General features: G+C 37.9%; 1 protein-coding gene across 5 annotated transcripts in view; it reads left to right on the forward strand.

Moving 5' to 3' along the window:
* The first annotated feature begins 668 nt into the window (after window positions 1–668).
* Window positions 669–26,871, forward strand: part of RBM27 (RNA binding motif protein 27) — a 65,485-nt gene continuing 39,282 nt past the window's right edge. For 3 of the 5 annotated variants that reach the window (XM_079917150.1, XM_079917152.1, XM_079917153.1), the window contains exons 1-7: window positions 669–1,451; window positions 12,652–12,770; window positions 15,024–15,148; window positions 22,681–22,772; window positions 23,441–23,634; window positions 24,604–24,867; window positions 26,355–26,642. In XM_079917150.1, the coding sequence (XP_079773276.1) occupies window positions 1,393–1,451; window positions 12,652–12,770; window positions 15,024–15,148; window positions 22,681–22,772; window positions 23,441–23,634; window positions 24,604–24,867; window positions 26,355–26,642 (1,141 nt within the window). In that variant the 5' untranslated portion in view covers window positions 669–1,392. The remainder of the gene's footprint in view (window positions 1,452–12,651; window positions 12,771–15,023; window positions 15,149–22,680; window positions 22,773–23,440; window positions 23,635–24,603; window positions 24,868–26,354; window positions 26,643–26,871) is intronic. The other 2 variants (XM_079917151.1, XM_079917154.1) reach the window with 1 other exon arrangement.

Consider the following 26,871-nt stretch of genomic DNA (forward strand, 5'->3'; position numbering starts at 1 on the left):
ATGGCCTATTTCATGCCAAGAGGGCAGAGTTGAGTAGTTGCCAGAGACCTCATGGCCCACAAAACCAAAAATATTTGCTGTCTAGCCCTTTACAGAAAAAGTTTGCCTACACCTGCTCCATATATATATAGCATGCCTGCTTATTTTGGGTTGACCCATCTCTTTTACATGAGGTGTGTGCTCATCAGGTATTTTTCATAGTGTTATGATTATAATGCATTATCCCATATACTGTTCAGCTTTCTAAGAGGAGGGACTCTGTTTTGCTCACCATTGGAATCCTAGCGCCTTACACAGTGCTGGTATATAGCAGGTGCTCAGTATTTGTTGTTAAATAAACATTCTAACACCAGTGCCAAGCCAGTCATTTCAAAACTCCAAAAGGGATTTTTCATCTAGTACAGACTAAACTGTCTATTTCAGTGATTTCAATTTTTTTTTAATTATTTTTAAAAACTTTTTTTCTGACGAAAATCCTCCCTGCACTAAACTCCCACTGAATTTTAGATAGGCAATGAAGAGAGAATTTTTGTAAAAATTGGAATCCTTTTTCTTCCTAAATAAAAAATATATTTAAAATACTGGTAAAATTGAAATGGCCTCAGCTTTTTACAACCGTTGCGCCACGTTTTAAAAATGACGATTATTGGAGTCCAAGGCATGGTTGCCATAGCATTTTGCATAATTTAAGCACAGCAGCAAAAGATACCGGTATGTGTGCCGAGCAAAATGAGTGTACGAGGAAAAAAAGTAAAATTTTGCGTTCTGTACGATATGTCGAACGTGAACGTATTTCACGTTGTGTTGCAGATTTACTACAGCTGAGTCATTTCGGGACACGAGTGTGTGCTTCCAGGAAAAAACGAGACGAAGGAGCCAGTCTGAGGGTCTCGCCGGGTTCCCCCACGCACTTCCAGCAGCAGACAGCGGTATTCCGCGGCGGTCGGCGGCGTGGTCAAAAAAAAAAAAAAAAAGGCGCCGCGGCCCCTTTAAGAGCCACAGCACCTTCTCCAAGATACCATCTTGCACCAGGAGTTCACTTAAGCTCTCTACCTACCTTGCTAAATCCCTCCTCCTCCACTGGGTACGACAGGCGGGCGGGGCGAACGAGCCTTTTCATTGGCTTTGCGCGCACGGCCCCTCTGTCTCCTATTGGTTCCCGCGCCCGCCACTCGACGCTATCTCCCGCCCTTTCGTGCCGTCGTGCTACGTTGAGTGAGGGCTCTTGGGTTAGTTCCTGTTAGGCCCCGGCCGGGGGAGTAGGTTGAAGTCTCCTAAGATGCCCGGTGGGCTGGGGCACTGAGAGCTCTGAGGAAGGCGTCAGGAGGCGGCGAGGGGCGACCCGCGGCAGGCCCGAACAGGAGCGGCGGCGGAGCCCGCCTTCCCTGCACCATGCTCATAGAGGATGTGGATGCCCTCAAGTCCTGGCTGGCCAAGTTATTGGAGCCGATGTGAGTGAGGCAGGCTGGGCCGGGGCTGGCGAACGTGGGCGTTGGGGGCCCGTGGGGGTGTGGGGGGAGGGGAAACGGCGTGGGGGAGGGCGGAGCGGAGGGGCCGCGGTCGGGAGGTCCCGGCGACGTCTTCTCTGTAGTACTATCACCATTGTGAGGGTGGGGGGGAGGGAGAGCCAGGGGCGTAGAGGCGGTGTGGCTGGGGGGGCCGGGGTGGGGAGGAGTGCGGGGAGGACTGCGAGGGTTTTTTAAATGTAAATATTGGGGTGCTCAAAGGGGCTGAAGGAAGTGAGGGAATTTAAAACATTGCTCTTTGAGAACTGAGGGAGAAAGCGGGGCTGTCGAGGGATTTTAAAATTTGAATATCGGGATCTTGAAGGGAGTATCAGGATATCAAGGGCTTTACAAATAATATTATTACGGGACTAAAAGATCTAGAAGCAGAATATCGAGGACCTTTTGAAAACATGAGAAAGGGAGAGTAGGGACATTGAGAGATGTATAGCAAGTACTGAGTTCTAAAGGTTCAAGAGTATTGAATTAAGATAGGGTAGTTGAAAGGGATTTGTGGGCATCGAAATGTTTTAGGAATTATTGGGAACCTGATAAGCCTATTGAGGGATGTTATTATTGAGGAGTTGATAGTGCTAGGAGAGCTGATGATTTTTAAATACCATTAGGGATTGGGAAAATTGAGATTTTTGTAAGTTTGATTGGGGGTTGAAAGGACTACCCTGGTATCTAATTTTATTGGAGGACGAGCTGGGAGGGGTATACCGGCAGCTTCTAGGGATTTTGGGATACAGGTATTGGAGTGATAAAAGGGGGGGGTAGTAGGAAGAATGAGTTTTGTAAGTCCTGAGAGGGCAACTGAAGATATTGGGGTGTAGGATTATCGGTGCGGGGCTTGTTTTTTAAAAAATATTTTGGGTAGTGTTGTGGAAATATTGCTGGGACCCTTGAAAGGAATAGCGGCAGTATCAACTTTCGGTTGGTTTTATAATCATTTTCAAGGGGCAGGGTTGTGAAGTTCTTATTTGGGACACTGGGGCACAGGTAGTCTCAGAAGCATATCTCCATGAGCAAAGAGGGAAAGCTGGAGTGAGAGTTGGAGAGAGGTGCTATCTCACTCTCTCGGGAAGGAAGACATGGGAAGGGATCATTTGCTGCCCCCTTGTCACTTCTTCTTACTTATCCTCCTAGTGGAGGGGAGGGCTTTCTGGCTGAAAGAAAAGGGGTAGATGAAGAGAAGGGTAGGCTTTGATTCATTAGATCAGATCACTTTAGTGGAAAAATTGAGTTTTTGCAGAGGCAGAAAGAAGGGGTAGTTGGGGAGGTGTGGAGGTATGGTGAAGTTGGGGCTGTTGGGAGACAGCTACTTTCCTGTTGGTATGTTTCCTTGTCCTCCTGAGAAACCCTGTTAACTAACTTTTGTTGTTTTGCCGTTTTGGTTTCTTGGGTTGGGATGGTAACACTTAGGAAGACTCATCTGTAGTCCAGTGTGTCAGCCTTGTGAAGGAAGTAGAATGGGAAAGGGAGACAGCATTAGGAGCATTTTGATGTCTGAAATGATATTTATTTGCTTTCTGAGGACGAGGAGTGTGTGAGTAGAGCACAGGTATGAATAAATGTACACTAAGAGCCTCTGAGTTTTACATTAGTGATGGTCTGATTAAAGTGAAAGGGACTTCTGGACACCCTTGAAAGTTTTATAGAAGAATATGGGCCTCTTGAGTGTTCATCATACTTTCCCTACACACAGTAACAAGCTTGGAGCACAAAGATGGAAATGCAGGTGGGAAATCATGAAGTAGATTTAGTGAAATTGACCATATATGGAAGAGGCTAGAAATAGAAAAAGGTCTATTGGAATATTGTTTACCTTTGTGTTTTTAGTTTTCTGGTAGAGATCCTTTTGAAAGTATTAAATGTGTACTTTATGTTTTGGGTAGAAGGTGACAAGTTTTAACATTATAGTTAATTGCTATCTTTTTTTAAAGTTCCCTGAAATGTTTTGGTCTGGGTAATGTTTTTTGGTTTCTTTCTTAATGTCAGAATTTAGTTTGGGTGGGAACTTAAACCTCCTAAGCGTGTTTTCACTAGGGTTTTTTTTGACTATTTACACTGATTTTTTCATAGATATTCTGTAATTTTCATGGGTAAAAATTATCTTTCGAAATGATTATTTCTGTTTAGTTTCCCCATTTGTTTTGAGTTATATGTTCAACTTAAAGTTCACATCATGCATCTTTTCTTTTAATAAAAATTTTGTTACTTTTTTAGGGTTAAAAAAGATCTAAAGTCACTGCTTAGACTTTAATAATACAAATGATTTTCCTAGAACTACAAAATTAAAATACTTATTTTTAACTCATATAAGTAATGATTTTGGATGAAGGTGTTAATAAGAAATAGTAAATGCAAATGCCGAGGTCACGTATATTTTCATTCTTAGTATGTTGTCATGGGAGATTATTTTTCGTTTAGACATCCTAAAATGTAATAAATGATATGCTAAAGTGGGTTGTATTTGTAAATTTACTTTTTGCATATTCCAGATTAAAGAAAATTTTCATAGGAGATTGGCATGTTGCTACAACATAGCATTTCAGAGCAGTTGTTAGGCTTTCATATAATGTAGTTGCAGTGGATATGTTGGAATCATACTGTAGCTGTGTACATCATTTCCTATTGCACTTTCTTATTTAGCTTAATTTGAAGTTAACTCAATTTAGGGAGTTCCCTGGCGGTCCAGTGGTTAGGATTCTGAGCTTTCGCTGTCATGGGCCCAGCTTCAATCCCTGGTCTGGGAACTAAGATCCTGCAAGCCACACGGGTGACAAAAAAAAGAAAAAAAAGTTAACTAAATTTATAAAAGTTTTTGATTTTTAGGGATTTTTAAGCATGGTCCACCTCGTCATAGTGAAACGAAGGCACGTAACAGGATATTACTAAGCCAGTCCAGTTTGTATGTGATTATTCCCTGTAGACAAATAAGAAATCTCATGCTGTTAGAGCTTATCTGTTTCGTTCCACTCCTTTTGTAGGTGTGGGACATATCTATTACTTTACTAGAGGAAAATCAGAAGGAGGAAGGCTAGAAGAAATGACTCCTTAGCTGGCTATGAGAAACCCAGTACCATTTTTGTTGGCAGTGTAGTAAAGGGGAGAGAAACCATCTTAGTCAAGGAGTTTGTCTCTTCCTACCACTGCATGAACAGACTGAACTCACAGATCTTCTTTGGGGTCCTCATCTTTCTTCACTTTCAAAACCTCCTAGGTATCCTAGTTATAGAGACTGTGTAGGGATTATGCTTAAGTAGGACATGTTGGGTTTCTTTATATTAGAAATAATTGCTCATTTTAAGTATTTGGACTCCTTAAAGGTAAGGGTCTAAGTAAACCTTGGGGATAAATCAATCACTAGAGAAATTTCTACAAGTTTAGGAAATGTTCAGGCAAGCAGTTTTCAACAACAAACATGCGTTTCTACCAAAAATGCTGTCTTTAATGAGGAATGTTTTAAGTTATTTATATTACATACGTTAAATACGTACAAATACATCTAATTTACTGCTGCTTGTTAGGCTTATTGTAAAAATTTGTCTTGTGATGGTCATTTTGTAATGTATAGAAATATTGAATCACTATGTTGTGCACCAGGAACTAACATAAGTGTTGTAGGTCAATTTTACTTCAAAAACAAACAGACAAACTCATACAAAAAGAGATCAGATTTGTGGTTACCAGAGGTGGGGGGTGGCAGGAGGGGAATTGAAGATAGTCAAAAGGCACAAACTTCCAGGTATAAGATGTATAAGTACTAGGGAAGTGAAGCATGACTAGTATAATTAATACTGCTGCGTTACATATGAAAGTTGAGAGTAAATCCTGACTTCTCATCTCAAGGAAAAAATGTGTATTTTTTCTTTTATTTTGTGTCTATATGAGATGATGTTCACTAAATTTATTGTGGTAATCATTTCATGTATGTAAATCAAATCATTAATGCTGTACACTTCAGATGTATATAGTTCTGTATGTCAATTATATCTCAATAAAACTGGAAGAAAAAAAAGCTATGAATAACAAAAAATTGTCCTGATAATATGTTTTAAAAAGAGTGATGGGGTTTGTAATATTTTTAGACAGTTGTATCCATCTATTTATCTATCATGTATCTATTTTAGTAGAGCATCATTATGTGACTTAGGGCATTTAGCTTCTAGTTCTATATGTGATTCACTGTTTGACTTTGGAGAGATTGTCTAACCTTCCTGTATTAAACAGTTAATATGAGTATTATGATGCAGGCTATAAAAAGTGCTTTGTGTACCTCAGAATCATTAAATATAAATGAAATTTTATGGTTTTTGAAATGTGAAAATATGTTGAACTCTTTTTGCAAAAATATTTTACTTACTAATGTTAAGCGCTGCTACCTCTTACAAAGTAATCAGTCTAGTGCATGACAGGGTTAGATTCTCCTTACAGGCCCTATAGGTAGGGACAAGCATTGCTAGTGAAAGGACTTGGTGTGCAGTTTCTGTGAGTTCAGGTCTTTGTAAAAAAAATGCACCAGGAGATTGACTGTTTCATTTCTGAGTATGATGGAAAAGGCAGCAATAAGGTTCATTTAGGTCATTTTATGACTCCGTGGTCAGCGGGTGTATACTTGGGTTGAACTCTAAAGTTTACATGCTGCTTATAGGTTTGCAGTCCTTATCAAGTTAACTCTGACTAGTAATCTCTGCAGTTGCTCAGATGGGAAGAAAAATCACCATGTAGCAGCTGTTAGATCACATCTCCCTGATAAATAAACTACAAGGGTAAAATGAGTATTTTGTAAATATGTTCTTAAGATCAAAAAGTAGTGATAATTTTCTGAAATATATGTAGTGGCTTTATAGAAATAGTGTGCCTCTAAAGTCCTGTGGGACTTGTTTAAGGAGGCCGTTCACTATTTCACAGAAAGAGACTTATTTTGACCGGAAGACTTCTTGGCAAGTTATAGTATACTAAGTTAGGAAGGTATTTGTTCTTATGTCCTTTGGTCCGCCTCCTAAATATTTCTGACTTCATTCTCCCTGGCCCAATTGTTGTAGGCTAGAAGCCATATATTGCTTTTATAGCCTTATGTTTCCTACCACTGTCTTGTCTCATCCTCTCACAGTGTTGTTACTTCATTATTAATATCTTTTTTTTAAAGCATTTGATATTTTGTACTATAATTATTTGTTTTCATTTCCATCTCTTAGCCTGTGACTGCAGGGCAAGGTCTGTCTTGCTCAAAGTAATTCCATTACCCAGCAAGATGCTTGGCATTTTGTTAAGACAGTAAATGTTTAAATGAATCAATGTCCTTATATGTATATTTAGGTTGGTCACAATTAGAAAAGTAAGATTTTGTTTTAGTAGTCTAATATTCTGGGTGTGCTTAGCTGGGGGCTACTGCACTAGGAGCCATAGTCCAAGTATCACAATGAGATACAACTGAGAGTCATATATTTTCCCCTCCAGATAAATCTAGGGATATTTTCTTTTACATCATATTCATTTATGAAAGCCCCTAATTAATGAAGGGGAGTATGAAAGCTTTCATTTGAAAAGAAGTAGAAGTACCAATATTTGTGTTTCTTAATATGAGTTAACAGGTTCTTAGAAATTAATAGTTATTTATTCACTTATACTCTGATAAAATCAACTCAGATTTTACTTATTTTTCCAGTACTTTCTTATCAAAGGAATATTCTGAACATAGATCTCAGTGTCAGACTTCCTGTTTTTTTACTTTTTTATAAGTAGAAATAAAAGCATTACGTTACAGAAAATGTAGAAGGGACAGAAGAGGATAAAATTATTTGTATATATTTATTTCTAGTTTCTCTTCTGTGTATGAACTTTCATGGAGCTGTAATTAGACTCAAATGTAAAATTTTTTTCTTTCTTTCTTTCTTTTTTTTTTTTTTTTTGCAGTACGCGGGCCTCTCACTGTTGTGGCCTCTCCCGTTGCGGAGCACAGGCTCCGGATGCGCGGGCTCAGCGGCCATGGCTCACGGGCCCAGCCGCTCCGCGGCACGCGGGATCCCTCCAGACCGGGGCACGAGCCCGCGTCCTCTGCATCGACAGGCGGACTCTCAACCACTGCGCCACCAGGGAAGCCCTAAAATTTTTTTATTTTTGGCTGCATCAGGTCTTTGCTGTGGCACGTGGGCTCTTCTTTGTGGCACGCGGGCTTGTCTCTGGTTGTAGTGCGCGGGCTCCAGGGCACATGGGCTCTCTAGTTGAGGTGCACGAGCTCAGTAGTTGTGGTGAGCGGGCTTAGTTGCCCTGTGGCATGTGGGATCTTAGTTCCCTGACCAGGGGTTGAACTCGCATCCTCTGCATTGGGAGGCGGATTCTTTACCACTGGACCACCAGGGAAGTCCCTCAAATGTAAAATTTTTTATCTTGATTTCTCCAGTTGACGTTAGCATTTTAATATTTGTGTATTGTTTCTATAACCACTTTGGATGCCTAATGTTTCATAAACATTCAACAATAAGAGTGGTTACTTTGACTTTACTTTTTCTGTTAAAAATAATGCTGTTTTTATGTAATACATGTATATGTATTTAGTGTCTCTTAGGTACCCATAAAATTTTCTACGTTTGGCTTTATTTCCTGAGGTTTGTTTCCCATAAGTACAACTACTAGTCAAAAGAGTATGGACATTTTTTAAAAATTAATTAATTAATTTCTTTATTTTTGGCTGCGTTGGGTCTTCGTTGCTGCGCGTGGGCTTTCTCTGGTTGCAGCGAGCGGGCACTTCTCTTGTTGCGGAGCACAGGCTCTAGGCGTGCAGGCTTCAGTAGTTGTGGCACGTGGGCTTAGTTGCTCCGCGGCATGTGGCATCTTCCCAGACCAGAGCTCGAACCCATGTTCCCTGCATTGGCAGGCGGGTTCTTAACCACTGCACCACCAGGGAAGTCCTAAGTATGAACATTTTTAATGGCTTTTGATACACGTTAGGATCAGGTTTTTTTCCTGTGGTCCAGTAGCGTAGTCATTAGTTGTCTCACCTCTGAAACAAAAATCACACTGAGGTAGAACGTAAAACAGCACACATTCAGAAACATGTAGTAGATTTTTCTGAAAATGGACGAGGTTTAGGTAGCCTTGGCTTTTTCCTAAAGTGGTTAGTGGTGTTTCTTGGCTTGGGGCTTCAGGTAAGGGAGAACCTTTACTCTTTGTCCTTGGGATTGGGTATATGTCTAAATCTGTAAAGCTGAGGTGCTAGCTCAGTAGATGTGTCAGAACCTGCAATGGAGATTTAGAAGGAAAAAGACAAATTTGAGGTTTTTACAGATAAGAGATTTTTAGGACAATATTTCTGTTCACTTCCCCTAATAAAAATTAATTCTAGTCAATTTTTATTTTTTAAATTAAAAGATAATTGAAACGTTCTTAGGACATTATTATGCAAGATGTGAATTTTAAGGAATCCTCATTTGTAACTTCCATTAAACTTAGGAAATTTCTTTTGTTGGTTCTTTATTTTAACTGAAAGGTGATTATTGGTTGAGACTTATAACACATTAATTTGTTGTGCAGATAAACATTAGTAAAATGTATATGCTGTGATAGATTTTACTTGCATGGAATTGCAGCTGAGTTTTAGTTCCACAGGTAAGCTGTCTGCCTGCTCTTGAATGGATCACATGATTTGTCTTTACAGATTTACAGATTTAGGTATCTATAAAATGAATAATAATTGATTGATTATGCTGTTAGGGTCTTTTAAAGACTATAGTAGAATAGTAATTTTAGGTGGATATTATTACCTTTTCTAATCTCTTTGTTATAATGGAAGCCCCTTTTTGTCTAGAAACGTGTGTATTTAACATAGCCATGGCTCCAGAATTTTAAAATGTCTTTCTTTCCAAAATGTACTTGTCCCTGTAGTTAAACAGAAATGAATTTCCATAAGTTTTGGTTACAAATGAAGAGCTAAAAGGTTTTAAATACTCTTCTTGGGTAGTGCTTTTTGTGTAAGAGAAGTAGGAAGTGGCCCTGCATTTGATCCTATCAAGGATCTTAACCATGCTCAGATTTTTGTGACACACTTCTGGAAGTCTTGTTGGGCTACTATTAGTATTGGTACCATAGCTGCTACTGTATTGTAATTGTCAGTTTTTAAAGATTATATGGTAAGTGGTGATGAAAGAATAAATAAGAGCAATCATAGAGGTATAGAAAATTACAGCAAAAAACTCCCTAATGTATTTAAGTTTCAACATGACTCATTATTTCAGACTGGCAATTTCCTTCACAGTGCATTTATGGATACATATTAGGAGCTGTTAAATTTAAATGGTCCCATTCCTTTGTCTGTAAACATGCTTTTGTATTTGGTGCAGAATTCTAACTATCAGTTATTAACAGTCAGTTGTTCACTCACATTAAACAAATATTTAGAATCTGTGATCACTCTTTTTTCTTGGTGTCTAGTCTTTTTCTACTTTTTTACCTTCTTGTAACTATTCATCTTGAGGTTTTTTGGCTACGCCCAGGCCTTCTCTAGTTGTGGTGCACGGGCTTCCTTCCCATTGTGGTGGCTTCTCTTGGTGCAGAGCGCGGGCTCTAGAGCGCAGGCTCAGTAGTTGTGGTGCACGGGCTCATTTGCTCCGCGGCATGTGGGATCCTCCCGGACCAGGGCTCGAACCCGTGTCCCGTTCATTGGCAGGTGGACTCTTAATGATTACGCCACCAGGGAAGTCCCCCATCTTGAGTTTTAACACTGTCACATCAAGAAGTATTTCATCAGAAGCAACCTAACTCTGCATTTGTTTTTCAGAGTCTGAATACTAAATATATGTATAAGATATCTGGGTTTGTTTAACTCACCTCATATATCCAGTAATCTGAGTTTTGCCTGTTTCTCACTAGATACTTTATATCCTTACCCAGTGTTAATACCTGTTAGGTCGTGAGACTCCTTGAAGGTCCCTATAACATTGGGGAAAATAACATTGCTTCTTTTCTTCCATTCTTACTTATTTAAAAAAATCCTTTCTCTCTGTGTTTAGAATATCTTCCTTATCCAGGATCTGAACTTTCTAAGTAAAGGTAGAGATGTAATTTCTTTTTCCTCTCCTCCATTTGAATGCTGATTAGAACTATACTGATCAAAGGTCTTACTGTCCTCAGGAGTGAAATGAAGTCTATCTACACATCTCTATTTTAAGGTGTTTATGGAGGTGCCAAGGTTGGCATGGCATGGGCAACATTTTTTTTTTTTTTTTTTGTGGTACACGGGCCTCTCACCGTTGTGGCCTCTCCCGTTGCGGAGCACAGGCTCCGGACGCGCAGGCTCAGTGGCCATGGCTCACTGGCCTAACTGCTCCGCAGCATGTGGGATCTTCCAGGACCGGGGCACGAACCCGTGTCCCCTGCATCGGCAGGTGGACTCTCAACCACTGTGCCACCAGGGAAGCCCGGGTAACATTTTTTGAAAGTGGAAATGCTATATATCCATTTTAGAATTTAGCAGTTGGATTTATTAAGGTAATCTGTTCATAATTCTCCAAAATGTAATAGTTTTTACTTAAAAATTCCAGCTTTCTTTTAATTAACATGTAGCTCATCATCTGTGTACTTATACTCCTAGTGCACTTTGACCTTTGCCCATCTTTTTTTTTTTATAGTTTTGAGTTTTGTAAAATTGACAAAATTGCAATTTGCTCTCTTAGAATTTGGTACATAAATGAGCATGGATATTTAAAGAACCAGCCTTGCCTGAAACAGTGTTAATATTGACAATGAAAAAGTCTGCTATTTTATTGGAATTATTAATTTTAAAAGTATACATTACACTAGAAAGGAAGTAAGGGTGCTGGTGCTTGTTTTTTATTTAGTAATCTCATAAAGTTATTGGAAATGTGATTGATACCCTGAACTGAAACTTTTTAACTTTCTGATTGATGGTAGAGGCCCAAGGATTATAGAATAAGATTAGTTAGATTTGAATAGTGTATTATAGGGATATGATCACTTTGCTTGCATAATGATTTTATTTACTGTCATTCTGAATTTTTTCATTTTACCTTCACAACAGTGCTGTGAAGCCACAAAGGATATGTTACTTAAGTGTACATTTATGGGGAAAATAGAATATAAATATATAAGTGTGTGTATAATTTTTTTTTTTTTTTTTTTTTTTTTGCGGTACGCGGGCCCCTCACTGTTGTGGCCTCTCCCATTGCGGAGCGCAGGCTCAGCGGCCACGGCTTACGGGCCCAGCCGCTCTGCGGCATGTGGGGTCTTCCCGGACTGGGGCACGAACCCGTGTCCCCTGCATCGGCAGGCGGACTCTCAACCACTGCGCCACCAGGGAAGCCCTAAATATTTTTTATAAAATGGAAACTTTCTATTTCATGTAATATATGTAAAATGTTAAGTCTGGCAAATTGCTACTCAAGGATCATGTGCTGCCCTGGCATGGAGATAATTTTGAATGTCAAAGTCAGGTTACTACTACTGACTAGAAAAAAAAGAAAAAGTGATGTAGACAAAGGTTATCTATGCTGCCCTTTCACCACTTCTCTTGTCCTTTCTGTTCTCCCAGATCTTTTCTTTCTTGCTTATAGCTGCTGAAGTGTTTGCCAATAAAATTTAAGGTGACATCCTTCTTGTGTTCTCACTTTTTATCTTAAAAAGATCCTTAAGATACTCACTGAGAAGATTAGTAGTGGAAATTGATTGCCATTTTTAGATGTTGGTGCTTGGGGTTATAGGGAATGGGGAAAGCTGTCGCATCACACTTTCCCTGCTTCTTCCTCATTGATCATGTGGAACCAATAGTTCCTGAGGATACTGATAGTGCTTCTGCAGGCTGGGAGTCAAGCTGCAACTTAAGGGTCCGTTGCCACTCTTTCCCTATTACCACTGAGAGCAAATAAATGTAGATTTGGTCCAAAATTCTGAGTATGATTAGAACATTGAAAATAGGAGACAAATTATTTTATAAGAATAAGCAGAAAAAGAAAAACTTACTTGTACTATATATATGCTCTTTGTTAAAATAGTCGCCTTTGTTTGCAGTCACTTTTTAAAATAAAGTTTTTGGCTTGAAGCTTTCTAAGATAGGGGTGACTTCATTAATGACATCAGTGTTTGAAAAAAATGTTTAAAAATTTTTGTTTTCTCTTTGTTTAACTAGATGTGATGCTGACCCATCAGCCTTAGCCAACTATGTTGTAGCACTGGTCAAGAAGGACAAACCTGAGAAAGAATTGAAAGCCTTTTGTGCCGATCAACTTGACGTATTTTTACAAAAAGGTAATTATTATAGGCCTTCAACCAAGTATTTAAGTAAAGATTTTAAATTTAAAACTTCCTGATAAAATCTTGAAGATAAAGCTTGAAAGGAAGGAAATTGGTCAGGGTCCTTTAAATACTTGAATATACCTATTCATGCTTAATTATTTATTGTGTATTTTGGCAAAACTTTTTTTCCCTTTCCTTCTCTGCTTCTCCTATATTGAGGCAGTGGTAACTCAAGTGCTTTTTAGGTGAATGAATCCCTTGCAGCTTGTGGTAGAGCCTGGTTGATGGTTGAGGGGTAGCAATTTAAGGATAATGAAGTTGCTTCTTCTTACTGTTTATTAGGACAATGAAGGTATCTGTTTTTCTTCTTCCTGGCCGGGGCTTCTTGATATCCAAGAAGAAATGGGCATGATCCTCTTCTCTTTGTGTCTTTAACTTCATCATCTTATCAAAGTCTTGTCCGTAGTCTGCGGAGCTTGCTAGGGGCCTCCCTGCTGCTTCTCTGACCTCATCTCCTACCATTCCCCCTCACTTTTTCTATTCTAGCCACATTGACTACCTTGCTGTTTTTTCAGCATGGCAGACATGTTCCCAGCTCAGGGCTTTTGAACACTGTTTACCCTTGCTTGAAACATGGTTTCTTATGGTTTCTGGTCTCTTCTCAAATGTCATCTTCTCGAGTGGTTTCCCCTGAGCATCCTGTATACAATATAGTATACCCCATACCCCTAATCACTCTCTCTTCTTCCCAGCCTTGCTTTATTTATTTTTTTTTCATGGCACTTGTTACTCCTTGTCATGTTATATGTTTATTTGTCTGTTTATCTATGTGTATCTCTTTCCCCACCTCCCCTTTGTCTTTCCATTTGTTGAGATTGGTGACTCAGAACCTACAGGCTTGGCATGTAGAAGATACTCAGTAAATATTGTTGAATGGACAAACAGGAATGTGGATAATTCATACTTACTAGTTGATCTAGCTGTTGGTGATGAGACGATACCCTTTAACTCAAATATTTACTGAGAAAGAAAAGATAGTAAATATGGCTTCTCAATCTAAAACACAGGATTACATATTTTGGGGGGCATTTTTAAGGCTTTTTATACATAATAAATCTAACACAGGATTCTTCCAGTACCGATGAGTATTTTCTTTTCTAAATGTATTAATTTATATTACTTAGTTTTAATTAAAGATAGTAATGATATATGTCTTTTAAATTACAAAAGTAGTACATGTTTTAAAAAATGCTTTAGAAATACAGAAGCATATGAAGAAGGTCTTCTGAACATGAAGACTTTTGAACGGTCTGATTAATTTGTCTTAAAGTTATGTGTAACAAGAGCTCACAATTTTATAATCATGGAAAATGCTTACTGCACAAATTAATAGCATAAAAAAGTTTATGAAAAGATGCTTTTCTGAAGAAAAATTAATTTGACATTTAGAAATAGCTATTTATGTAAAATGTGTAATAGTTGCAGTGTAAGCAGAGTCTGTGTTGTACTTCTGATATGCTCTTTAGCTGTTCCTGAGGGGTAGGACCAATGAAAGTGATTTAACTTTGGTTTGAATAACATAATATAAATATTTTGACATTTAATTTGTAATAAATTCATCTGTTCCTCCCCATTCAATTAGTCTGAAGAGTTATAAAATAGAGCATCCCTTAAGTAAAACACAAAATGATATTTTCATATCACTTCTCATATCAAAGTTTATTTTTCAACTGAGTTAAAAATATTTTTAATTAAATTTTTGAGTAGGCAGTACATTTAATCTAACAATATAATGATATGCCATGAACAGTCTCTCTCACCTCATCTGCTCCCTTCCCACCTCCAGTGCACAACTTGTCATTTTTATGTCCTTTCAGGGTTTTTTTAATGCAAATATAAATAGATAAAATATTTAATCTTATATCTTTGAGAGTTGATATTATCAGTACGCATTCTTTTTATAGCCACTCTGTTCTGTTCAGTTGTCATATAATTTATTAAATAGTCTCTTATTCATGGACATTTGGGTTGTATCCAATCTTTTACATACTCAAACAAGCAATCTTGCATATAAAACATTCTGTACATGTGCAAGTATGTTCAAAGGGTTTTAAAACCCAGAAGAGGGGTTCTCCCCCATAAGGGTTAGGCTCATTTTTAGTTCCACCAGCAGCGTATGAGGTGTCCCACTTTCCTCAGCTTTGCCAATAGTGTTGTCAAACTTTTGGTGTTTGTTTGTGTAACACATATTATTTCTTCTCCTAGAGACTTCAGGTTTTGTGGATAAACTATTTGAAAGTCTCTATACTAAGAACTACCTTCCACCTTTGGAACCAGTTAAGCCTGAGCCAAAACCACCAGTCCAAGAAAAAGAAGAAGTTAAAGAAGAGGTAATGCAGAGTTTTCTTTTGCCTGTGGGCGCTTCTTAGATCTTATTACCAGTATCATTCTTAGCTGGTAGTTGGCCTCTTTAGAGCTCTCTTGATGGAAGTTTCTGGGTTTTGGGCATAGTGCAGATTCTTTATCAGGGCTTCTTAGTTCCTTGGACTTGAGGAGTTGGAAGAATTTCAGATAGCTTGTTTAGTGTTACAAGAAATATTTTAGTAATATTGAGGAGTTCAGGGAAATCTTTTCCAGTGACTTTTAGAAAAAGAAAACTTGGTTAAAAATAGGCTTGACTACCTCAATGAGAAACACCGCAACGAAGAGTAGCCCCCGCTCACTGCAAGTAGAGAGAGCCTGCGTAGCAACAAAGACCCAACGCAGCCAAAAAAAATAATAAAATTAAAAAAAAAAAATAGGCTTGACTGAAAGTAAAGTATTAATGAAACCTCAAGAGAAATCATTACATCATTTTCATGTGAAGAGAAACCATTTCTTCTTTTTTAACCATATAGTTTTTTTTAGTTAATGGAATTATAAACATCACTTTCAACATAGGAAAGAAAAGGAAAATAAATGTTTTTACAGTGTTGAAGTATAAAAACATGATTTAGATGGTAGTCTAATTGTTTGAACCAAGGAGGAAATTTTACGGAGTTCATTTGTAATTCTTTTTATATATAGATGTCATAGTATTTAGTATTACATGATGAGAATATGGGCTCCAAAATTAGGCTGTATGAATTAAAATAGTAGCTTTAAAATAAGTTATTCTTTGTTTCATTTTCACATCAGCAAAATGATGATCATAGTAGTACTTATCTCATTGAGGATTAAATGAGATTTATACACCACCCCCCACCCCACACCCTAGTCCAGTGCCTGGCACATAAATGTTGGTTATTATATAGAGGTATTTCCCAACTTTTGTTTTTGTTATAACTATTTAATAAACTTTTTATTTGGGAATAATTTTAAACCGAAAAATTAAAAGAATACTACCCAAAACACCTGTTTGTCATCTACCTGGATTCATCTATTGAAGATTTGCCCTGTTTGCTCTCTTTATATATCCTCACCCAGAACTATTTTTTCTGAATCATTTGGGGGTAAGTCAGATACATCATGACCCTTGATCCCCAAATACTCTGTGTATTTCATAAGAATAAGGATATTCTCTTAGATGGCTTTAGTACCGTTATCAGTTTCAGTAAGTTTAACACCTATAAAACACTTCTAAAAAAATATTTATTTATTTATTTGGCTGCACTGGGTCTTAATTGCGGCATGCAGGATCTTCATTGTGACTTGTGGGATCTTTTTGTTGCGGCATGCGAACTCTTAGTTGTGGCATCCAGGATCTAGTTCCCTGACCAGGGATTGAACCCAGGCCCCCTGCATTGGGAGCATGGAGTCTTAGCTACTGGACCACCAGGGAAGTCCCCTAACATCAATAAAACACTTTAATCTACTGTCTTCTTCTACTGTTTTCCAGTTTTGTCAATCGACCCAACAGAGTCTCTTTTTTATAGCATGTTTTTTTTTCTCTCCAGTACAAGATTCATTCTGAAGATCACATGTTGCATTTAGTTGTCATCTCTGATACATTTTTATCCTCATTTTTTTTTTTTTTTTTTTATGGCTACACCATGCAACACGCGGGATCTTAGTTTCCCAGACCAGGGATTGGACCCGTGCCCCCTGCAGTGGAAGCGCAGAGGCTTATCCACTGGACCACCAGGGAAGTCTCTTTGATACAGTTTTAAATGCTAGCTTGATTGAACTGATCCAACATTAAAAGAAAACAAAATGTAGCTATACTTAATTAAGATCACTTGGGCTTCCCTGGTGGTGCAGTGGTTGAGAGTCCGCCTGCCGATGCAGGGGACACGGGTTCGTGACCTGGTCCGGGAGGATCCCACATGCTGCGGAGCGGCTGGGCCCGTGAGCCATGGCCGCTGATCCTGCGCGTCCGGAGCCTGTGCTCTGCAGCGGGAGAGGCCACAACAGCGAGAGGCCCTCATACCGCAAAAAAATTAAAAAAAAAAAAAAGATCACTTGAGATTACTGTCACTTTTTTGTTTTTGGCTCATGCGCTCTAGTTGTCTCGTAAAGTCTTTTTAAAATAGAAGGGGCATGCAGCTAGAGATTATCATACTAAGTGAAGTAAGTCAGAAAGAGAGACAAGTACCGTATGATATCACTTATATGTGGAATCTAAAATATGGCACAAATGAACCTATCTATGAAACAGCAACAGCATCATGGACATGAGAACAGACTGGTGGTTGCAAAGGAGAAGGGGGCTGGGGGGGTGGATTGGGAGGTTGGGGGTAGCAGATGTAAGCTTGTATATATAGAATGGATAAACAACAAGGCCCTACCGTATAGCACAGGGAATTATACTCAATATCCTATTATAAACCATAATGGAAAAGAATATTAAAAAAAGAATATATATATATATGTATAACTGAGTCACTTTGCTATACAGCACTAATTAACACAACATTATGAATCAACTATACATCAATTAAAAAAGAAAAAAAAAAGAAGGGGCTCCCAGTATGTTTCTTCAAGTAATGGAAATAGGAAGAAACTTTACTTCCATACTTGATAGTGTATAATTTTTGGTTTAAGGTATAGGTTAGGGAATTCCTGGCTCCCCAGTGGTTAGGACTCCGTGCTTTCACTGCCGAGGGTGTGGGTTCAATCCCTGGTCAGGGAACTTAAAAAAAGGTATATGTTAAATCTTTTTATAATAAGTTAAAATTTTTGCAGTGTATGTCCTTTTTTACAGTCATTGAAGGTCAGTGGATTGGAAGTGTCTGTTTGAAAGACAGCTCATTTGAATATGAGGAAAATTGCATTATTTTGAGTTTTGAAAGAACAGTTTAAAAAACCCAAATTGTTGCACTATTTCATTTTGTATCTTTGTAGTAAATTCTAATTTTGAAAATTATGAAAAATGGATTTCAGCTTCTGTATATGTATAACTACCCCAAATGATGCTGTCTGGCATTTTCCCCATTTTCTAAGCTTTTATACGTAACTTAATTGTCATTACTAACAAATAATAGCTTGTAGAATAGTGTGTAAATATAATAGTTTACAGTAATTGTTAGATAACATTGAAGGAAGGGGATTTGAGGTAGCACTGTCTTTGGCTAATTATCTCTTTTTCTGGTCTGTGCTCAGTTGATGCAGTTGCTCTGAGCACGGGAGCAAATCTGAGGACTAGCTGTTGTAACTTTCTCCCTTGGTCCCCAGCTACACGGTACCATCAGTTTTACAATAAAACTATTGGTCACACAGGGAACCGGGTGAGAGAAGTTGGATCATTGGCACAACTCATCCTGGGGCTGGAAAAACACTTGGTATATATGTGCCATAATTTATGAAGCACAGTGTGTTCTATCTGCATTTGGAAAATCACTTCTGAATTTGCTGTGGTTATAATTAGCTGTCATCAAACCCTTTACCCTGTCTGTCTGACTTCATGAACATACAAAAGAATAATCATGGAAACAGTGGATCTTTGATATTATAATTCCTTATTCACAGTATATCACAATCATCTGAAACGTTAGAAGGCAGTTTTTCTTAGACCCACTGCATAGATTTATGACTGGAAATATGAGAGCCTCTGGCACAGTTTTTCCCCTGTTTGGTTTTTCTGAAAGTACCTTTATTTCACTTAATTAAAAAAAACAACAACCCTGTTTTAGAGACTTTTCGGTACACATCAAAAGGAGACAGAATAATTTAATGAATTCCCAGTATTCATCACCCCAGCAGCTCATCAATCCAGGGCCAATCCTGCCTCATCCACATACCTGCTTAGTATACTTTTATATCTAAAATGGTCCAGTGGAATGGAGGCTTTCAGACTTGTATAGCCCTGATAGACGAAGATAATAAATAATTAAAAAGTCTTAAATATGTGTGTAATGATCAGACTTCTAAAAGAAGATGTGAGGTAGAAGAATTTAAGTCAGGTGGACAACATAGAAGAAAAACTTTTAAAATTAGCATGTCTGGTCATAATCTCATTCCACAAAGAAATTTACTTTTCATATTCTTAGAATACTAGGCTCAAAGTAGGTAAGAGGTTTTGGAGTATGAAGTCTTTACATATACTTCATATTAGTTCAAGAAAAATATGACAGTTTAGTGCCGTGTAACTCATTTCAGAGTAAAAGTTTTACATAATTGTGGAAAAACATATCCTTACCTCAGGAAGTTCTGGAAATTTTATTTAAAATAGAAAAGAATACAGATTATTTTTGTTTAACTTATATAAAAAGTTTTTATTATGAAAATGCTTGAAAGAAGGCAAAATGTAATGAGTCCCCATGAAGCCCTCATTTCCTCTTCAATAATTATAGATCCGTGGGCAGTCTTTTTCTGTACCTTCAACTACTTTCGATCCTCTTAAATTATTTTTAAACAAATTCCTGACATCGTATTATTTCATCTGTAAATACTTAGCAGGTATCTCTAAAAGGTTATATCTTTAAAGCCCTCAAGTATTCTTTCTTTTTTTAAAAAAAATTTATTTATTTTTATTTTATTTATTTTTGGCTGGGTTGGGTCTTTGTTGCTGCTCACGGGCTTTCTCTAGTTGTGTCGCACGGCAGCTACTCTTCGTAGCAGTGCGCGGGCTTCTCATTGTGGTGGCTTCTCTTGTTGCGGAGCATGGGCTCTAGGCATGCAAGCTTCAGTAGTTGTGGCACACAGGCTCAGTAGTTGTGGCACGTGGGCTCAGTAGTTGTAGCTCTTGGGCTCTAGAGTGCAGGCTCAGTAGTTGTGGTGCACGAGCCCTTAGTTGCTCCGCGGCATGTGGGATCTTCCTGGACCAGGGCTCGAACCCATGTCCCCTACATTGGCAGGCGGATTCTTAACGACTGCTCCACCAGGGAAGCCCAAGTATTCTTATCGTGTATAAAAATAACTGTAACTTCTTAATGTCATCAGATACTTAGTGTTTAAATTTCTATTTGTTCATAAATGTCCATTTTTTCCCCATTTGTTTGAATCAAGATCTAAATCAAGTTCGTTGAACTGCCTTTTTTTTTTTTTTTTAAATTCCCTCTTTCTCATTCTCTCTCCCTTCCCTCTCCCCAGGGTTACTACTACTCTTATTTCTAATACCATGTACTCCTGTTTTTTTCATTTTATGTTACAAGAATCACATAGACTTTTTTTTTTATCTGTACAAATCAAGCATTTTATTTAGTTATATAGCAAGGGAGCGCTCCTTTATTCTCCACTTAAATACCATGCTTGAGATTTAAAATCATGTTTGGTAGTGTACTGCAGGATGCTAAATCAGACTTCACCCATATTGCTTTGGATTTCTTGATATCTTTTTATGTTTTCCATCACCCATTAGAACGATTAGTTTAGCTTCTGTAATCTAAACTTGACACTTCCTGGATGTAGAAGTCGTACAGTCCTTTGTCTAGCTTCCTTGTTAGCTCATTATTTTATGAGATTCATCCATATTGTGCATGCCCTTTGACTTTTTTTAAACAGCTTATTGAGGTGTAATTCACCAACTTTACAAGTCACCTATTTAAAATGTACAAATGTGATGATTTTTATTGTAGTCAGAGTTGTGCAGCCGTCTCCACAATCCATTTTAGAACATTTTCATCCTCCAAAAAAGAAACCCCATACTCATTGTCATCACCTTCCAAGTGCTTCCCTCCCTAGCCCCCACCCCAGGCAACCTCTAATCTATTTTCAGTCTCTATGGATTTGCTTATTCTGGACATTTCATATAAATGGAATTATACAGTATGTAGTCATTTATAACTGGCTTCTTCCACTTAGCATAATGCTTTCAAGGTTCCTCCAGGTTGTAGCACGTATCAGTACTTCTCTTTTTTTTCATGGATGAATAGTACCCCATTTTATGAATATATCATATTTTCTTTATCCAGTCATCAGTTGATGGATATTTGGATTAATAGGCAAATGGTTAATACTTTTTGCCTATCATAAATAACGCTGCGGTGAATATTCTTGCACAGGTTTTTGTTTTGTTTTATGTTTTTATTCCTCTTGGCTCCTTTAACTTTTTAAGAATAGTTTTTCCTATTAGAAAAACTAATTAGAAAGTAGTTTAGAAAATTAGTTTCCGGGACTTCCCTTGTGGCGCAGTGGTTAAGAATCCACGTGCCAATGCAGGGGATACGGGTTCGATCCCTGGTCTGGGAAGATTCCACATGCTGCGGAGCAACTAAGCCCGTGTGCCACAACTACTGAAGCCGGCACGCCTAGAGCCTGTGCTCTGCAACAAGAGAAGCCACCGCAGTGAGAAGCCTGCGCACCATGACGAAGAGTAGCTCCCGCTCGCCACAACTAGAGCTGGGTGCAGCAACGAAGACCCAACGCAGCCAAAAAATTAAAAATTTAAAAAAACAAAACGAAAACTAGTTGCCTAAAATTAGAAAAATTCAGAGTGAATTAATACATGTCCATCAAAAAAACCTTAGAAAATACAGAACAGCGAAAAGAAGGAAAAAGTTCTCCAAGTTGATGTCTTTTAAGTCTCTTTATATCTTTAAATTCCCCTTTCATACTTACCTATATATCTACCTCTCTTCTTCCTTTCTTCACCCTCTTTTTTTCCTTAAATTTTGTTTTGTTGAAGAAACTCAGTCATTTGTCTTACGGAGTTTTGACTCTGGATTTTGCTGGTTGCATCCTCTGTATTTCCTGTAAATTGGTAGAAAGAATGATTTTTAAATATAGTCTAATAATTGTAGAGTGTTTTTGTCAGCACCATATGGTTGCCATACTGTGGCTGCCATTTTATGTTGCCTGAGTTTTACTAAATTGTTATCTTCTGTTCCATTCATTCACTTGCTTATTTGTGTATTTTTAAATGAGCTTATCCATTAGATGGGCATTTGTTTACCTCTTCCAAATGTCTTTATTTCATTTCTCTCTGATAAAGGCCATATATTTGTTTTGAGATTAACTTCTGTTTAAAAACTATAATAGAATCACTAGTTCTCTATTTCTGGTCAATCTTGACTGTTAAGTTTTAAAAGAAGCCTTAACATTTCCAGTAATTCCAATACCATTTTTCCATAATCACATGAAATACTTAGTTTTATAGCAGTGGTTAACTTAACCATTTGTTCCCAAAACCTTTTCTGTGAAATAAATCTGAAGTTCTCCTCAAATGAATTAATGTGTGAATATATTCTGTAATTAGGAAAACACACACCATTTTACTATATGATACTTAGAGATTTGCTATTTTTACTGTTTCGGTTTAAAGAATGAGTTGCTGTTTTCCTCCTATTCTCTACCTTAAGTTAGCATTTAAAAATTAACATATTGCTGTTAAAGTAATTTCAGCATCTTTTTTACTTCTTCCTGTTGACCAGCTTTTGGGGATGTGATTTGACTTCAGTATTTCAGTATATTTGTGCCCTCTCGTGTGCCGGAAAGATTATCAGGTGGATGTGGTTTATAATTTATAGAAGGACTCTTTTTGTTTCTAATGAATATTTTCATGTAGGTATTTCAGGAACCAGCAGAGGAAGAACGAGATGGCAGAAAAAAGAAATACCCTAGTCCCCAGAAGACTCGTTCAGAATCTAGTGAACGAAGGTTTGTGTTTATTTTTAATTAGGAAGACATGTATAACTCACTTTTCAGTTACCGTAGAAGGGCATTAAAGGGATTTTTAACATATGCTCTACTCCTCTCTCTACGCTGATTAAAGAAAGAAAATGTTTTTCCTTCCATTCCCTCTGTTTTTTGTCTTTGTCATACTTTCTCTTCCTTTTATAAACAGTCTTCATTATGTGCTTTCCCCAAGAGCTCAGGGGTGGGAGCAGTCTCCTTAGAGAATATTAATGAAATGTTCCATTTTGTTAGGGGTGCTCAGTATTAAAATCATCTGTAGCATTTTCTTACAAGTAGTGCAGTTTATATGTTGAATCATCAGCCTACCATCAAAAAATTAGTCTTTGTTTAGGAAAACTTTGTTTTGAGCCTTTTGTCTTTTCTAGTTTTAAATATGTTTTTCCTCTTACCCCTCCCCATACTTTGGATTCACCTCTTTTTTTCATTTCTTCCCACCCAGTGTACTTGAAGGGAATGTTTTTTTCTTTTTATATAATGGATTAGAGGAATTATATGGTAGTTTTATGGTTTCTGGAAAAGTATAGAAGCTATGAATTTTGGTGAATCAAGGAGGATATTTCATACTACTGATTTGTTTTCAGACTTGGTTTCTATAGCATACATATGGCTTTCATATCTGTGTATTATAGGACACGTGAGAAAAAAAGAGATGATGGCAAGTGGAGAGACTATGACCGGTACTATGAGCGGACTGAAATGTACCGTGAGAAGTATGACTGGAGAAGAGGCAGGAGTAAGAGCCGGAGTAAGAGCCGAGGCCTGAGTCGAAGTCGGAGTCGAAGCCGGGGGCGCAGCAAAGACCGGGATCCCAATAGGAATGTTGGTGGGTCCATGAGCCTTCCCCAAAAAACTCCGTAGTTGCTTATCTTCCTATATCACAAGGGTGCCAGAGTGTCCCTTAAAAGTAACTGTACCTTTAATATGTTTGAACAATGTAAAATCTGGAATTATCTCAAAAAACTTGATTTTTGTTAAAGACAAGGCTCTAGTCTCAGGTTGGAGTTAAAGGAGTTTGACTAAAAAGAGCTATCCATAAGTGTATCATCGTATGTGAGTAGACTTAAGTCATGTTGTATAATTGAAACAAATGTCCTTTAGTCAACAAAGCTGTTACTGGAGGAAGAGGGTTGCCTGCTCCCCTACCCCCACCCCCGACTGAAAATAATTGATTTGCTTTAAGGTTGATTAGAGTATTTAAAATTAAAAAGAAAGAAATTTAAGTAGATTACTGGGATCCCAACCACTGATCTCCCAGGATAGCAGTTTGGAAGTCAATTCTTTTTTTTTTTTTTTTTTTTGCGGTCCGTGGGCCTCTCACTGTTGTGGCCTCTCCCGTTGTGGAGCACAGACTCCGGACGCACAGCCTCAGCGGCCATGGCTCACGGGCCCAGCCGCTCTGCGGCACGTGGGATCCTCCCGGACTGGGGCACGAACCCACGTCCCCTGCATCGGCAGGCGGACTCTCAACCACTGCAACACCAGGGAGGCCCTGGAAGTCAGTTCTTGGATAGCATTCTTATTAAATATCAGTAGAGAAGCAGGTCTTTCTTCATTTTGTATTGATGCTGATGTTATAAAAGATGATTTTATACAAGTTACTGGTCAAAATATGTCACACTGTTGATGTTCCTGGTTTTAGGATATATTAATAATGAGAGCACTTTGAAATATGGACAGCTCAGTAAGTTTACTTCAGTATTCTCATCTTTCTTTTTCTGTGAGAAAATAAACGTAGTTTAAGAACATAGATGTCTGATCTTATTTGTTTCTTGTTTTTATTTTGTCTCTGAAGCAGAACATAGGGAAAGATCAAAGTTTAAGAGTGAGAGGAATGACTTGGAGAGTTCCTACGTGTCTGTGTCTGCACCACCTCCGAACTCTTCTGAGCAGTATTCCTCTGGGGCACAGTCTATTCCCAGCACTGTTACTGTGATCGCACCTGCGCACCACTCTGAAAACACAACGGAGAGTTGGTCTAATTACTATAATAATCATAGCTCTTCCAATTCTTTTGGTCGAAACCCTCCACCAAAGAGGCGATGCAGAGATTATGATGGTAAAAGTTCTCTTCTATATTGTACCCCAAAGTACTAGTAAAGCAAATGTTGCTAGTAGTGCATACCTTTTCATTACAGTCTGGATTTTATTAAAAGGGGTGAATGAGGAGGAGAATCTCTTTTGGCATATGCTTCTTGTTGGGTGTAATAGTTTGGCTCTTGTTAACAGAATGTTTAAATTTTACCCTTTAGTTTGTTTTTTGTTGTTCTTGTTACTTCAAACACTATAAGTATACCACAAACTTTGGTAGACACTAGGAATTTTAATTTTTTTGTGTGGTGTTTGTCCCTGGGAATTTGTTAATAAGCATGTATAACCTACTTACAATTTTAACTTGCTAACTTTCCATTTGAATGAATGGATCAGGCTGTGTGTGTGCGTGCATTTATTTTAATTTTTTATTATGGAAATATTTAAATATTTACAGAAGTTGACAGAATAATATAATTAACCCTAGTGTATCCATGATCTCGCGTTAACTCATGGGCAATCTTGTTTTTGTGTATACTTCCACCACTTCTCCCTGGCCTGTATTATTTGAAGCAAATAACAGACATCATAACATTTTTTCTCTAAATATAGAATGTATATATTTTTACATTTTATTTATTTTTAAGTAGGGAATAGAATCACATGATTCAAGCATTAAATCACTGTCACCCTGGTCTTCCAGCCACAAAGATCTCCTTCCCAAGGACAGTTGAATGCTGTCAATTTCTCGTGTCTTTCCAAACATAGTCTTTGCATGTGTACATAAACAAAAACATATATTTCCCCCACTTTCTTTTTTACATAAATTCTAGTATACTATATACTATTCATACTTCATTCATACTATGCATAATGTTTTTTTCACTTAGCAGTATTTTCTGGAGTCATCCTGTGTTAATATATAAAGAGCTTCCTCAGTATTTTTTACACTTCTTAGTATTCTGTATATACAAAAATGTGTTTAAACCTGTTTCTTTTTGATGGCACTTTTGAGGTGTTACAAATATTTTGCTGTTACAAACAATGCTGCAGTGAATAACCTGGTACATAATGCTCAGTTGAATACTTTAAAGTTTCAATTCCTAGATGTAGCAAGAATGGTTGCTTTAGAATAATAGCATGAAAGTAGATAGTTGAAAGTAGATCATCTAATTCAAGTTCCTTATCCCTCCCCACCTTCGTTAAATTGTTATTTAAAATATCTGAATTTTTATTACGAAAACTCAATAGCGAATGGGTTAATCTAATAGTGGTTGGTAGCCTGTTTTTGATCCAGTTATTTGCTATCTCAACAAAGTGTAGTCTCACAGTATAGAAAGTAGAGAGTACACCTGCCCCTACCTCAGGGATATGCGATGGTTAACAGAGTAACACTCAGAAGGCTTTAGACTCCCTGGAGAAAAAACACCTCATAAATGAGATTGGTGGGTGTTTCAGGGACTTGTTTGTTTTCTAAACTCTGGGTAGATCATAATAAGATTTATCTTCTTACAGAAAGAGGATTTTGTGTACTTGGTGACCTTTGTCAGTTTGATCATGGAAATGATCCCCTGGTTGTTGATGAAGTTGCTCTGCCAAGCATGATTCCTTTCCCTCCGCCTCCTCCTGGGCTTCCTCCTCCACCACCTCCTGGAATGTTAATGCCTCCGATGCCAGGCCCAGGCCCAGGCCCAGGTCCAGGTCCTGGCCCAGGCCCAGGCCCAGGTCCTGGCCACAGTATGAGACTTCCTGTTCCTCAAGGACATGGCCAGCCTCCGCCTTCTGTTGTGCTTCCCATACCAAGTAAGTATATGTTGAATATTTCTTTAGTGGAGAATTATATTTAGAAGAATCCATACCTTTTACCTAACTTGACACTAGATTTTAAGTTTTTGAAAAATAAATTATTAATAGAATTTGGAATATATTCCCATAATTAAGATGTTTTTCTTTATTTTCTATCCAGTGTTACATTGCATTATTTTTAGTACCTCCAAGTGTGAATTTTATCAATAGTGGTCTAATCTATATT

The sequence above is a fragment of the Stenella coeruleoalba genome, assembly GCF_951394435.1.
Source record: "Stenella coeruleoalba genome assembly, chromosome: 3".
Classification (NCBI taxonomy): Eukaryota; Metazoa; Chordata; class Mammalia; order Artiodactyla; family Delphinidae; genus Stenella; species Stenella coeruleoalba.